We start from the raw sequence: 16,163 nt of genomic DNA, 5'->3' as shown, positions 1-16,163 counted from the left end.
AGTAGCACCTACTTATTTAAAAGCAGGATACTAGCAAAGATAGAGGATGATTGAGTGTCTTGTTACTTGCTTTTCAAATGAGGAGGCTGGGTGGGGGGGGGGGGGCAGCCCCTCTCTTCCTGGTCAGGGTAAGAATTTGGTTGAGGACAGCCTTTCGTGGCTCATGTTTTGATGAACTGTGAATTGGGAAATCATTGAATTTCAGAACCATACAGCATATAAAAGGGAAAACGATCGAGGTGCCACTACTTAGATACAAAATTTTGCCCAGACGAGAGGAAAGAGATCTAGTGGCAGTGAAACTGTGGGCAAATCACTCTACCAGTATCTACATTTTCACGTGGAAAAAAAAAGGGAATCATCACTCCGTCATAGGATATGTTTCTTTACATGAAGGGATATGAAAACCTGTATAAAATACTGGCAATATAGTGGCCCTTCCGTATTGTGCAACGACTATTTCGTGTAAATCCAAACCCAGACAGTAGGGTCGAATAGAGACTAAAACTGTACACAATTGAGAGGTTCTTAAGTTGCGGGCAGTCTGTTTCATCTCATTCATTTTAATCTCAACCTATCGGGCCACTGGGAATCCCAGAGATACACTCATAGGACCCGGCGGACGACCGGCGGGTCCCGCACTGGAGTTCGCACCGGCCCGGGTCCTGAACCCAGGCTTCCGTGGGTTGCAGGGCTCAGGGCTTCGGAAGACCACTGCCCGCGTCTTGCCTCGGTGCTTGGGGTCGAGCCACCGCCAGCCTCGCTCACCAGGAGCAATTCTGGCGCTGTTCTGGGGTCCTGGCGAGACACTCCTACCTACGCTCAGGAGTCGGGTCTCCAACGCTCTTCCCGCCGGTAGACAGCGGAGTCGGACCCAGGCAGCCCGAGGCAGAGTACCCGGAAGGCCGGCAGGGCCCGCGGGTGGGCGGGCTGGACTGCAAAGGGCGAAGCACAAGGAGCGCGCTCCCGTGAACGCAGGAGGGAGGCAGGGGCGAGGCGCGCGCGTGCGCTGGGATGAGAGGCCGGGAGGCGGAGTCCTAGGGCAACGGCAGGAAGAGGGCGCCCTGGAGCCGAGCCGGAGGCCGGCTGGGGGCGGGGTGGAGGGAGGGCGTCGACGCTAAGGGGCGGGATGAGGCGAGGCGGGGACGCGCTTGCGGGGTGTAAAAGGTGGGGGCGCGGCGGTGGCGGGAGCGTCCCTGGTCTCCGCCCCTGTTTCCCACTCTCCTTCCACCTCCCACCCGGCGGGGCTCCGGAGAGGCGCCGCTTGCCAGTCCCCGGAGCCGCCCAGCTGCCGCCGCCTCCGCCCTCCGCTCGCGGTGAGCCCGTCAGTCCCCGCACCGTGCGCTCCTCAGTCTGGGCCATGGATGGGTAAGTACTCGGTGGCTCATCGGCTGCGCTTGCCCCGCTTCCTTTCGGCTCTCGGCCGGACGCGCCGCGGCCGGGGAGCCTGGCGCGGCGTTGGCGACCGGAGGAGCTGCCCCGGCCGAGCCCGACGGCGGGGCTTCCGCGCGGCCCGAAATCGTGGAGGGGCGGTCCGCCGCCGCCTCTCTTTCCCCCACGGGGCGCCCCCGTAATGTCCGCCCCTTCCCATCCTCACACCCGGAAGCGGAGGAAAGCCGGGTGCAGCCGCCGGGTGCCGGGGTCCGCCCTCCGCGCGCAGAGTCCGGAGAGCCCGGCCCGGCCTGCCGACACTTCCTCTCAGAAAATGGTGCGCGGCGCTGGGGGAGGCGGAGGCGGCGCTCGGGGCGGGCGTCCTCCCGCTTGGGGAGTTGCTGTTTACCGGTGAGGTGGGGCGAGCGCCGGAGCTTCCCCTGGCGGGGAGGCGAGCGGCCGCGGAGAGGCGGATGGCGAGTGCACGCGTCGGTGCACGTCTGGGCGGCGACCTGGTCCCGAGGCCAGTGCCCCCCGCGGATGTAGACGTGCGGGGAGGCGGGGGGGGGGGGGGGTACCGGAGGAGGTCTCCCGACTTGGGCTGTGAGCTGTGCCAATGATATCTGTATACCGGGCGTCTGGACTTGGTGACCGTGGACGCTCTCCCCCACAACCCCCCAAAAGAAGCCCCGTGAATTTCTTCAGTTTTCGGGGAGATCTTTAAAAGTTAATGAGGTCCGTGACCAAAATAAAAAGATTTGGAATCGCCGTTATAAATATTTGTCTGAGGACCCAGGGATTTGGCGTGGGACCTGACAGATAATTTAATGTTTAAGGAAACGACTGGATTAAGATCTTCATAGATTAATTATTGTAACATATGTACATCAAGATTTTTAAAATATCTCCAGCTCTATTAGAGCTTGCAAATCCTCTTACTTATTCCTATTATGTATTTGAGGTTTTGTTTGGCCTTTTACTTGCTTTTGAGGACAAGATATCTGCAAACCCCTTGGTTGTAGAATATATGAAACTTGCTTAAACAGTAAAAGCCTTGTGCATGTTACCATATAGTTGATGATTGTTGCCATGCTGTGTAAAGACAATGGAATCTTCCAACAATTTTTGTCTTCGTTAGACTTCATTTATGTATTTTCACAGTATGAAGTGTATGGAATATTTGGGTTAACTCATTTGAATGCTAATTGCATACTGCTACTGACTTTAGACAAAGTGCGATTTTAGATTTCATTCATGGTTGTGATGTTCTTTGTTTTAATTTAATTGAAGCTATTTTTATTATTTAATTGAAACTTTTCTGAGAGCATTGTTGAAAACTCATTGCACATCACCTTATTCAGTTACACTTTATATGGGTGCATAATTTTGCTGTTTTAATTATTTGTGTAATTATGCCAGTATTTCAGTTTAGGGAGGTTGTGAAATTGGTGTCTCACAGTGTGTAGTGTGTTGTCCGTTAGATGATTTGACTTGAGCTGTGGACGCAGGCTAGCTTTTGGTATTGGAAAATTTATAGTGATAATAAAGAGGACTGGAGTTCTGCATTTTGTGCAGTGCAGACTTACTCTTTTGGATAGTTTAATAACTCTCTCTTCACCCTTTATATGTTATTAAAGCTAAGAATGAGTTGTTTATTCGTTGAAATATGTGAGGCAGTAAGACAGATCCTGGAAGGTAAGTTCAGGACTGATACAATCTTAATTTTTATGCACAGTTATTTGACACATTTAAATTTCAGACAAATGAATTTCAAGTTTTCACCAAGTCTAAGGAAAAAATTTTAACCTAATGGTTGTTTAAAACAAGTAAATTTGCATCATTGAGCAAGCCAGATTCATAAATTTGTTTACTTTTATTAAGTAATAGTGGTAAAGGTTCTTAATAATATATTGAATTTAGTTAGAGCTTTAGGAGATATGGAGGTAAATTGTAATTGAAGATGGTTTCTTGGGGGTTAGAAGAGATGGATTTTTGCTTGGGAGAACTTTATAGGGTTTCTACACCTTGGGGTTAAGGGATGTGGTTTTGAACACAGTGAATTTTTGCTTCTAGAGGCTAATTAACTTTTTGCATTTTCCCACAGCCTGAAAAAGGTCCTTTTTCATTATTTCGGATAGTTAAAAAAGAAACAACAAACCACCAGTCATTGTATCTTTCTAGTTCTTCCTCAAATTCCAACTGTCTTTTGTGTGTGTGTATGTGTTCATTTCCTCCTGAGATAATTTATACTTAAACATAGTTTTGATGTGGTAGAGCTTTTTTTTTTTTAAAGCAGATCTTTGAAATTTTTCATGTCTGAAATTTGATGTTTGCATTTATTTTAGTTCTGAGAGACTATCTTAGCTGTATTTTGGTGAGCTGTTTTGGGTGGTAGATGCAAATTTGCAAGATACCTTCTATTTCTGTAAAAGCCACTCAGTGGTTTTATTTCATTTAGAATTTTAAACATGATAATTCAGACCAGTGATTTAAAAGAATGAAATTTGGTGATTTTTAAGTTTTGATTTGGATTTGTTAAATAGAGGCAAATGGATAAACACATATTCATGTTAATGAAACACACCTATACTTTAATAAATACTAAAATAATTTGATCTATTTGTTTCTTACATTGCGGTTAAAGCTTTGCTTTTATGCTCTGCTGTTGCTAGACTGACCCATCACTTTTCTTTGTATTAACATTTCATAACTCATCACATTCTTATTTTTATTAATTTTTATTATTATAGTGCTTTTCCTTTTTTTCTTTAATCTTATTATCTCTGTCTTTTAAAAACTTGTTCTCTAACTTTGTTTTCCATTTTCTCTTTTTACTTTTTCCATACAGTGTTGTTACAGATCTTATAGCAGTCGGTTTAAAGGTAGGACTCTTTTACTCTCCTTTCATAAGCTTTTTTAAATCTTAGTTTCAGCATTTTTTTTTTCCAAAGGTGAAATCATCTCACCTGTTCATAAAATTATCTGTTTTACTGTGTGATAATAATCTTTCATTTTTATTTAGCTCCAAAATAAGTGGATTTGTAGCTGATTTTGGATTTTATATATTTATGAAGAGGTACTACAGTATTATCTTGTATATCTAAAATGTGAACAAAAAGTTTAGCCCATAGTTTGACTTGAACTATCAGAGTGAGTGTGTTTGATTTTGTTTTGTTTTGGCTCAGCAGTTAAATGTAACCTAGGCTGTGTTTCCCTGTCATGTTCTTTCTTATATCTTCTCTTGGATGTGCTTATGAGTAATACAGTAATAGTAGCAGCTAAGGTTTCTCTAATTCCTACTATGTGCCAGCTTGCTTTACACGTATTTCACTAATTAATAACAGTTCTTCAAGGTAGATATCAATAAATTCCCATTTTAGAGATGTAAAATAGGTTCAAGGTGTGGTGCACCAAAGTTCAAACCCATGTCTTCCTGGTTCTAAAGCTGGACGTTTACCCCACACCCCATTATAACTGGCTGCCAGTAATAAGGGTTCTGTCTAGAAGGTGAGCAGCAGGAGAGCTGGATAATTAGTATTTGACAGTAATAATTCTTCTAAGTAATGTCACATCAGTTTAATCAGTTTTCTCGTTTATTGAATTCTAAACTATAAATCAAGTAAACAATGTTCATCAATATGAGGTTTTTAAATATAAATGGATGTTTTAAGGTTTCCTTTAGCAATTTGATATTTGATAAACCTGTTGAGAATCTAGTTCTAGAGGCCACTTAATAGTTTGGATTACTGTAGAAAACAGAAATAAATAATTGATATTTATATGTATTTTATGTAAAGTTGTTTAATCACTTTCTTCTCTTCTCTTCATCATCTCTTCTTGCTAGCAATTTCAGCACTTCCACATTTGCAGTTATTCTATGTGGTGCTGCTCATATTCTTGAAACATCTTAAAAAATAAGCATAGGGGCACCTAGGTGGATCAGTCTTGTAAGCATCTGACTCGATTTCAACTCAGGTCATGCGTGATCTCCTGGTTCGGGAGATCAAGCCTCATGTCGGGCTCAGTGCTGACAGCATGGAGACTGCTTGGGACTGTGTCTCCCTCTCTCTCTCTGCTCCTTTCCTGCATGCTCACTCTCTCCAAATAAATGAATAAACTTAAAAAAAAAACCCACAAATACAGCAAATAGCATATGAAACTAACAGTAGGATTCTGAGACTAACATAATTGGGAACTACTGCTTACACTGTCTTTTGAAGTTGGGTTGAATTAGCTTGCTTTGGCAAACTTTAAACATATTTTATGAATTGAAAATAAATGGAGGAACCTCTTAGGTATGCTTCTCATCGTCGTCATCTTTTTTTTTTCTTTCTCACCGCAGATACTCAAGTCATTTTCTCTTTTGAGAATGACGCTAAAGAGAATGACACGGAGATTAGAAATTGCAGGCTCATGTCTAGAATCACGTTTGGTGTCTCTGTATGTCCCTGTGAGGGAAAGGATATTTAAAGTGAATATTGTTTTGGTCTTATCCAAAATGTAATTCGTGATACTAGTTTATCTGGCAAAAATGATTAAGTGAGAAATTTTAAAAACTTACCATTTTGAAATTGAGAAATTATCCTTGAGGGACTGTTAATGCCTGTTTTATTGTGGGGAAAAAATATATCTTGATGATAAATAAAAGAAAAAGACTAGGCATAGCCACTGGATTTGAATACATGATTTGGATTTCTGACTACCTGTTTAGTAGCAAGCACTTTGGAAACAAAGGTCAAATCCTACTCTGAAGAAACAATATGCCGATTTAGTTGTTTCACTGGTCAATCTATATTTTTATAGACTTACATACTGGAAATGTCTGTAAAATTACTCATTATATGGAGAATTTCTCCTAAGATTGTTCTGCTTCTTTCTTGGATCCCATCCAAGGAATTTAGTTACCAGGTAATAGGCTAATAAGGCTCATAATTTGTCTAGATTGTATAAACCAAAATTAGCAAATTTAAATAAGTCTTTTGAGAATATCAGTTTCTTACCTTTATTTGCTATCTGAATATGATGATACAACAAATAGTTTCAGCCACTGGCAAGAGTGGATTTCAGGTTATGCTCCACAAGTTGCTTTCCCAGACTCAGACAAATAATATGGATTTCGTTTTTAAAGAATTAAAAATACTCAATATAAAATCTTTTATTTTAGAGAAACAAAATGGAATTGTTTTTAGAGATGAAGTTATTGACTATGATATGTCATGAAGGCAGGAAATTTTGATATTTTCTTCACTACTGTGTTTCCAATGTCCGGCACATAATCTCTCAAAAAATACCTGATAAGTGAATGATAGCAAAATGGGCAGCTAGTTTGGTGACAAACGTAAAATGGAACCCAAGCCTTCTGATTTTGCTGGTGTTTCCTCAATTAGGTGTTACTGTAGTGAGAAAGAATTAGATCCATTTTTTAGATTGGAATTTTCTTGAATACAGATAAACATTTTCAAGCAGTTTAGGGACATACCATGTTTGAGATTTACTTATGTAGTTGTATACCCTGGATACAGCATATCAATTTCTGAGCCTTGCCTAAATTATGCAGGAAAATTAATTTTGGGTACTTCTCACAAAGTATTTGTTTTATTGTCTCATGTTATTTCACATTTTAATATGCTTTTAAGAACAAGCGGGGGCACCTGAGTGGCTCAGTCAGTTAAGCGCCCGACTCTGGATTTCAGCTCAGGTCATGATTTCAGGGTCGTGAGATCAAGCCCCCAGTTGGGCTCTGTGCTGATACTGCAGAGCCTGTCTTGAGATTCTCTCTTTCTGCCTCACCCTGCTTGCTGGTGTGCTCTCTCTCTCAAAATAAACATTAAAAAAAAAAAAAAAAAGAAACAGTGTTATCCTTTATTTTAAATTCTTTTGAATGAAGAACCAACTAGGTGACTCTGAGTGATAATGGACAAGTTTCAAGAGCTTTATTATACTGGGTGCCTGGTTGGCCCAGTTGGAAGAGCATGTGACTCTTGATCTTGGGGTAATGAGTTCGAGCCCCACATTGGGTGCATACATTACTTACATAAATAAAACTTAAGAAAAAAAAAGAACTTCATTATACCAGATAAACCAAACTGTCCGCATTGTGGTAACATAGCTTTTTGTGTGTGTACCTAAGTGTATTTAAAATTTCCAGCTTATAGGTCATCACCTCATGATGCATGAGTTTGAGCCCAATGTCGGGCTCCTTGCTGACCATGCAGAGCCTGCTTGGAATTCTCTCAACCTCTCTCTCTGCTCCTCCTCCTTTTCTGTTTCTCTCTCAAAATAAATAAATAAACTTAAAAAAAAATTTCCAGCTTACACTTTATTTACTAGTTGGTTTATCTGAAACTCAAATATTTTCTGTATTTGTAGTTATGTTTTCAAAATGCTGTAGTAGCTATTAAAACAAATGATTGATTAAAAAAAATTTTTTTTTTTTAAATATTTCTGAGAGAGAGTCCGTGTGCATGCGTGGAGGAAGGGCAGAGAGAGAGGGAGACACACAGTCCGAAGCAGGCTCCAGGCTCTGAACTGTCAGCACAGAGCCCTGTGTAGGGCTTGAACTCACAAACTGCGAGATCATGACCTGAGCCTAAGTCGGGCGCATAACCAACTGAGCCACCCAGGCGCCCCACAAATGATTTTTTTTAATGATGATTTTTTTATATGTTTTCTGGGTTGTCTTCCTATTTTATTTTATTAAAGTTTATTTATTTATTTTTGAGGGAGAAGGAGAGAGAATCCCAAGCAGATGCCACACTGCCAGTGTAGAGCCTGTCGTGGGGCTCAAAATCGCGAACCCTAAGCCAAAATCAAGAGTCAAATGCTTAAGAGACTGAGCCACCCAGACCGCCGTTGTCTTCCTATTTTAATTCATTAGATGCATATAGAAAAACTCATGTTTAGGAAAGACTATTAATTGGTTTCTGATAATTATCATGCCTGTAAGTATAAAGGGAAGAACAATATAACATTTAAATTGATTTTGAAGATTGGGTTTTTTTTTTTTTTTGCTTGACCAGAGCTTAGCAAAGTACAGACTGTGGACCATATCCAGCTTGCCACCTGTTTGATAAATAGTTTTGCTGGAACACAGCCATGCTAATTCCATATTGTCTGGTGATTTTCATGATAGATGGATAAAGTTGAATAGTGGTAGCAGAGATCATATGACCACAAAGCTTAGAATATTTACTTTCTGGCCCTTTTCAGAAAAAGCTTGCCTGCTGCAGTGCTTGAGCTATACAAAATAAAGAAGGCCTTTACTGGATTTTTTTTTTTTTTTTAATTAAATTGGGCTGTAATTTGCATAGAGTGAAATGCACAGTTTTCAAGGGTACAGTGCAATAAATTCTGAGAAATGTATCCACCTGTGTTTCCTACTCCCCAGTCAAGGCCATAGAACATCATTCCAAATTGTTTTGTTGCCTTTTTTCAGAGTCAGTTTAGGCAACTGTTCTGATGTCTATTAATTTTTCTGTTTATGAACTTTGTATAAATGGAATAAAATATTTATATGTCATATATACAGTAAAAGCTCTTTGATGTCTGGCTTCTTTTACTCAGCAAAATGAGTTTTAGATTCAACCATGTTGCATGTATCAGTAGTTCATTATTTTTTATTTCTGAGAGTATTCCTTTGTGAATGTATTACAATATTTAAAAATCTGTTCTCATGTTGATAGACATTTGGGTTCTTTCCAGATTTGGACTGTTGTGAATAAAGCTGCTTTAAGCATTTGTGTATGTCTTTGGATAGATGTATGCTTCATTCTACACCATATGTAGGAATAGAATTAGATATGCATATATTTAAATTTGTAAGAAACTGTCAAACTGTTTTGTTAAATGTTGTACCATTTTATACTCGGACTAGCTTTGTATTATGGAGTTTAGGTTGCCTGCATCCTTGTCTACAGTTGGTATTGCCAGTCTTCACTTACCCATTCTAGTGGGTATAACCAGAAAGGCTGACAGTATCTCATTATAGTTTTAATTTGCATTGACCTCATGACTGATGGTGGTGCTTACCTTTTCATGCTTTTCTACTCTTTCATGTATTTATTAGTCATTCACTCATCTTTTGTGAATGTTCATTAAGTCTTACATATTTCTTAATTTATTTTTATTTTTTTTAAGTTTATTTATTTATTTTGAGAGAGAGAAAGAGAGAGCATGCAGGAGGAGCAGAGAGAATCCCAAGCAGGTTTCACACTGTCAGCTAGAACTGTGAGAGCATGACCTGAGCCAAAACCAAGAGTCTGATGCTTAACCGAATAAGCCACCTAGATGCCCGTCCTATTTATCTATCTATCTATCTATCTATCTATCTATCTATCTATCTATTTATTTATTTATGTTTACTTATTTATTTTGAGAGAGAAAGAGAGCATGGGCAGCAGTTTATTTATTTTGAAAGAGAGAGGGAGAGAAAGAATCCCAAGCAGGCTCCACACTGTCAGTGCAAGGCTCTGTGCAGGGCTTGAACTCCCAAACCGTGAGATCATGACCTGAGCAGAAGTCAGACGCTTAACTGACTGAGCCACTCAGGCGCCCCTGTAAGGTCTTTTTTCAAATCCACTCTGACAGTCTTTTAATCGGTATATATAGACTCTGCACACTTTAAGGGATGATTTAGTTGGATTAACATCTATCTTGTTCATAATTGTTTTCTGTTGTTAAAATCAACCAAGTAAATTTGAAGATCTAATTGGATTTACTAAGGGGTTTATGAATCAGCATTCCAGCTAAGTAGAGAGGAGCTTCAAGGTGTTGTACAACATAGGTTTTTATAGGAAGGAAGGTGGGGCAAGCTATTAGCAAAAGAAAAGAAAGGATTGTTCAGGCAAGGTCACCTTCTTTTACAGGGGTCTTACTATGTAGATTACTCCATCTTCCTTTGAGGGATTGAGAGGGCCCTGTGACAGATGGCCTCATTGATGCTCCTCAGAAAGTTCCTGACTGACCAATTAAGACTCCAATTCTGAGGGAGGTCGAAACTGCTAGTAGGTTAGGTATTAAGTCCAGACTTGGTGATTTGTCGTAAGTGGTGCCATTTGGGGCCTGCAGTTTTGTTCTTTCTTTTTCTTTCTTTCTTTCTCTTTCTTTCCTTCCTTCCTTCCTTCCTTCCTTCCTTCCTTCCTTCCTTCCTTCCTTCTTTCTTTCTTTCTTTCTTTCTTTCTTTCTTTCTTTCTTTCTTTCTTTCTTTCCTTTATATGCAGTTTATTTATTTTGAGAGAGAGAGTATGTGTGTGTGAAGTGGGGAAGGGGCAGAAAGAGAGGGAGAGACAATCCCAAGCAGGCTCTACACTGCCAGCGCAGAGCCCAATGCAGGACTCAAACCCATGAAATAGTGAGATCATAACCTGAGCCAAAACCAAGAGTCGGATGCTTAACTGACTGAGCCACCCAGGTTCCTCCTCATTCTACTTTCTTAATGGGTGCAGGGTTTCTGATGAGAAAGAAACCTTGTAATTCTTATCTGTATTTCTCTATATGGAAGGTATTTTTCCCCCTATGTTTTTTTCCCCCAAGATCGTCAATATTTTTTTTTTCTTTATTTGAACTCTATTTGAAATAGGGTTATAAGGGTTTTCTGTATATTCTAGGTGTAAGTCCATTTTCAGATATATGTACTGTGAATATTTTCTCCTAGCCTTGTGGCTTGCCTATTCATTTTTTAATGGTATCTTGATAAATAGAATTTAATTTTGATAAATTTCTTTTGCATTTTTTGGTTATGGCTTTCTATGTCTTGTCTAAGAAATCTGCTTACCCAAGGATATAAAAATATTCTATTTATTTGCTTTAAGCCTGTACTTTGAACTTTTAAGAAAGGTTAGGTTTGAGATGAATCTCAGACTTGTTTTTGTGTGTGGTGTGTGGTAGAGATGGAGATTCACTTGTTTCCGTATGGTTATATAATGAGTTTGACACATTTGATGAAAAGATTTTCCTTTCCATGATGAATTGTATTGGTACCATTATTTGAAAATTAGTTCACCATTTGTGAGTGTGTCTGTTTCTACACACTGAATTCTTAACCATTATCTATTACTGTGTTAATGTCACACTGTCTTGATAACAGTAGATTTATAGTGTCTTAAATTCAAGTAGTGTTAGGTCCTCCCAACATTGTTCTTCTTTATCAGTATTGTTTCAGCTATACTAAATCATTTGCACTTTTCTTAAAAATTTTACAATCTGCTTGTCAGTTTCTATTTAGAAACTGGGATTACTGGGATTGCACGGACTATTTAGATCAATTAGGGAGACATTGATGTTTCAACCATACTGAGTCTTGTTACCTGTGGAATAGAGTATGTCAATTTTTTTTGGTCTTCTTTAATTTCTTTTAGTGCTGTTTTGTAGTTTTCAGTGTACAAGTTTATATGTATGTTTTAAATGTATCCCATTTTTTTTTTTTTGTATGGTAAATTGTATTTTCTCTTCAATATATAGAAATACTTCTTTGCACATTTACTTTGTAACTTATGGCATTGCTGTTACTGTATTTTTTTAACTGCTTAGGATCTTTTTTTTTTTTTTTTTTTTTTTTGTACATGACCATGTCATCTGTGAGTAGAGTTTTATTTTTTAAATTCGAATCTGGATGATTTTTTTTTCTTGCCTTAATCCAAAATTAAAACCTCCAATATAATGCTAAGTAGAGGTGACAACATCCTGCTCATAAAGGTAAGTAGTCTGTCTTTGTTACCTGTAGGTTTTTCTTAGATGTCTTTCTCATGTTGAACAAATTTTTCTATTCATTGTTTTTTTTTTTTTTTTTTTTTTTTAAATTTTTTTTTCAAAGTTTTTATTTATTTTTGGGACAGAGAGAGACAGAGCATGAACGGGGGAGGAGCAGAGAGAGAGGGAGACACAGAATCGGAAACAGGCTCCAGGCTCTGAGCCATCAGCCCAGAGCCTGACGCGGGGCTCGAACTCACGGACCGCGAGATCGTGACCTGGCTGAAGTCGGACGCTTAACCGACTGCGCCACCCAGGCGTCCCTCTATTCATTGTTTTTTGTTAAAATGAATGGGTGTTGGATTTAGACCTTTCAAGGAATTTGTCACGTTGGAGCTCCTTGTTAATCCCTAGGATCTGTAATGATTTCCATCTTTTCAGTTCTGATCTTGATAATTCATGGTGGGTTTTTTTTTGTTTTTTGTTTTTTTTCTGATTGGTATAGCTAGAGGTTTTCAATATTAATGATCCTTTTTAAAAGGCAATTTTTGGTTTCATTTATTTTCTCTTGGTTGACTTTTCTGTTTCGTCACTTTTACTCTTTATTATTAAGATTTATTTTCTTACATTTTCTGTGGGTCAGGAATCTAGGTATGGCTTTGCTGGGTCCTCTGACTTTGGGGCTCTTATGCTAGACTGCTATCAAGGTGTTGGTAGATGCCGCTGTCATCTTCTGGGGAAGAATCTGCTTGCAAGCTCACTCACGTGATTGGCAGGAGTCAGTTCCTCCTGGGCTGTTGACTTGAGGGCCTCATTTCCTTATTTGTTGGCTAAAGGCTGCCCTCAATTCCTTGCCACGTGAGTCTCTCCATAGTGCAGCTTGCCTCAGCAACTTGCTTCTCCCAAGTAACCAAGAGACAGAGTAAGAGTTAAGCAGAAGTCAGTCTTTTGAAACCTAATCTGGAAGGGAACAATCTATCACTTCCGCTAAAGTATTCTGTTCATAGAAGTAGGTCACTAGGTGTAGCCTACATCTAAGTGGAGGGAGTTAGGCCTGGGTGTGAATGCTAAGCAGTATGGACCATCTTAGAAATGTGCTTGCTACTCCAGAAGAGAAATTGTAGGCTGGTGTAGGGATAATACACATGTTCAGCTTTACTAGATAGTTCCAAATTACTAATGGCAGTGTTTGAAAGTTACTGTTATTACAAATTCTCACCAACACTTGGTATTTTCACTTAAGATACTTCCAATGTAATAATTTTAATGCTATAAATCTTCCTCTTAGCATAGCTTTAGCCACATCCCAAAAGTTTGATTTGTTCTGTTTTCATTTTTATTGAGAGTAAATAAAACCACAAGAAAGTAGAAGGAGATAATAAGTAACAACTGAAATTACAAATTCCTTGAAAGACAGAAAATAGCAGATGACCAAAACTGACATGAGTTGGAAAGTATTCCCTTTTTTTTAAAAAGAGTTTGTATGGGGCACCTGGGTAGCTCAGTCAGTTGAGCGTCCAACTTCAGCTCAGGTCATGATCTCATAGTTCGTGAGTTCAAGCCCTGTGTCAGGCTTTGTGCTGACAGCTCAGAGCCGGAGCCTGCATTGGATACTGTGTCTGTCTGTCTGTCTGTCTCTCTCTCTCTGCCCTTCCCCCTGCTCACACTCAGTGTCTCTATCAAAAATAAAAAAACATTAAAAAAATTTTTTTAAAGAGTTTGTATAAGATTAATATTTCTTCCTTAAATGTTTGATGAAATTCAGTGTAACTATTTGTGGGTGCATATTTTTGTGTGGGAAGGTTTTTAATTATGAATTCGGTTTTTAAAAATAGATCCTGTGTTAATTCAGATTTTAAATTTCTTTAGCTGTATCCCACAGATTTTGATATACTGGGAATTTCTAAATATTTTGGGTTTTTCCAGATATCTTCATGTTACTGTTTTGTTTTTTTTTTTTTATAATACTTTGAATCATTTCAGTCTTTTTACATTTCCCGAAAATTTTTTTAATTTTTCATTTTTAGAGAGACAGAGAGAGCTTGAGCAGGGGAGAGGGACAGAGGGAGAGAGAGAATGAGAATTTTAAACAGGCTTCATGCTCATTGTGGAGCCCAATGTGGGCTTCATCCCATGACCTTGGGATCATGATCTGAGGCAAAATCAAGAGTCAGTCGCTCAACTGACTGAGTCACCCAGGTGTCCCTCCTGAAATTTGTTTTAATGTCAAGTATATGGTGTGTATGAATGGTCTATATACACTTTGAAAGAATATATAGTTTACTTTTGTTGAGCGTATTGCCTTTTAAATGTCAATAAGATAGGCTGGTTGATAATTCAAGTCTTCTGGGGTGCCTGGTTGGCTCCACTGGTAGAGCATCTGACTCTTGATCTTGTGAGTTTGAGCCGCATGTTGGGTGTTGAGATTAGATTTCTTAAAAAAAAAAAAAAAAAAAAAAAAGATGGCACCTGGAAGGTTCAGTTGGTTAAGCGTCAGGCTCTTGGTTTTGCCTCAGGTCATGATCTCACACTTCATGGGATCAAGCCCGGGGTTGGGCTCCACACTGTCAGCCTGGAGCTTGCTTGGGATTCTTTCTCTCTCTTTTCCCCTCCCTCTCCTGCTTGTGTATATTCTCTCCCTCTCTCAAAATAAACAAACTTGGGAGGAAGGATGAAAATTCAAGTCTTCTGATATCCTTTCTGATTTTCTTTGTTTTTGTTCTGTAAATTACTGAAAGAGGAGAGGGTATTGGAATTTCTATCTATACTTAAAGATTAAAAAAAAAATTCTTTGTAGTTGTGTCAGTTTTTGATTTGTATTTTTGAGTCTCAGTTATTAGATGCACTCATATTTAGGAATGTTCTATTTTTTGATGAATTGACTCTTTTATTATTTGAAATATACATCTTTATTTTCAGTAATAATTCTGCCCTAAAATCTACTTTGTCTGATAGTAATGTAGTTATTCCATTGTTCTTGTGATTAGTATTTGGTATTTGGTATATCTTTTTCTTGTTCCTTTTCCTGTTCTTTTAATCTGCTTTTTGTCTTTAAGGTAGGTTAAGGAATAGATAAGCCAGACAGACAACAAGGTAAAGTAGCAAGATGGTGGTATTAACATCTTAACAACTTGAGAGGTTGAGTTCCAAAAGACTGGCTTCTCTTGCTGTCTACTTTATTCACTCTGATGAAAGTGAGGTGACATGTTAGCTGCCTGGTGGTCCACATACAAACTGAATACTGCCAGCAGCAACTTGACTAAACTTGGAAGTGGATCCTCTATTTCCTCTACTGAACTTTGAAATTATTACAGCTTGTGAGAGGACACTGAGTCAGAGGATCTAGCAAAGTCATGCCCAGATTTCTGACTTATGGAAATTGAGTTAAAAAATACTTGTTTTTTATCAGCTGCTGAATTTGGGGGTAATTAGTTTGCATCTGTATGTAACTAATACAACTACTTAACTCAAAGTGGTAAATAAATATTGAAAAAAATGAATAATAAAATAGCTTATTAATATCCAAATAAGATTGCTTATGTAAGTGCAGATACTTTTTGGTTGTCAGTCATTATGCATATGACTTTTTTATATGACCACATTATCTCTTTCTAATAGCTTACCATGGTTTGTATATACTTTGATTTTCCTTTTTAAAGGTTTTCTTTTTTCTTAGTGTACTAATGTGTATTTCATTGATAACTGTATTTTTTTTTTACTTTACACTAAATTTTTTTAAACCTTTTTATTTTAATGCAAACTAGGTTGCAGAATAGTACAAAAAACCTTTGTAACCATTACCCAGTTAGCTCACATTTGCTCCATTTGTTTCATCACTCATATTCATTTGTTAATATTCTCTACACACACACACCTTTCTCTAGGTATACATACATCTCTACATATATCCTTTTTTTTCCTTCTGATTGTAAATCGGCTAATGTGATTGTCATCTAGGTTTCTCCACTATTAAGTTACTAATTTTCCCTCATAATCAATAATTTGTCAGTAGAGTCTTTGAAACTTCATTGATATATATTATCTTAATTTATTTAAAGTTTATTTTTTTAGTAATCTCTATATCCAACATGGGGCTCAAACTCATG

The 16,163-nt window shown here is 38.7% G+C and overlaps 1 protein-coding gene across 8 annotated transcripts in view; it reads left to right on the top strand.

Moving 5' to 3' along the window:
* Positions 1 to 1,157: 1,157 nt before the first annotated feature.
* Positions 1,158 to 16,163, top strand: part of PTBP3 (polypyrimidine tract binding protein 3) — a 120,383-nt gene continuing 105,377 nt past the window's right edge. For 3 of the 8 annotated variants that reach the window (XM_045469680.1, XM_045469681.1, XM_045469679.1), the window contains exons 1-2: positions 1,158 to 1,368; positions 4,220 to 4,253. In XM_045469680.1, coding sequence (XP_045325636.1) covers positions 1,361 to 1,368; positions 4,220 to 4,253 — 42 coding nt within the window. In that variant the 5' untranslated portion in view covers positions 1,158 to 1,360. Of the gene's footprint in view, positions 1,369 to 1,613; positions 1,783 to 2,087; positions 2,107 to 4,219; positions 4,254 to 16,163 lie in introns of those variants that run through there. The other 5 variants (XM_045469682.1, XM_045469689.1, XM_045469684.1 and 2 more) reach the window with 5 other exon arrangements.

Source organism: Leopardus geoffroyi, chromosome D4, assembly GCF_018350155.1.
Source record: "Leopardus geoffroyi isolate Oge1 chromosome D4, O.geoffroyi_Oge1_pat1.0, whole genome shotgun sequence".
NCBI lineage: Eukaryota > Metazoa > Chordata > Mammalia > Carnivora > Felidae > Leopardus > Leopardus geoffroyi.
The sequence above is the reverse complement of the archived record's forward strand: the minus strand, read 5'-3'. Positions and strand labels throughout refer to the sequence as shown.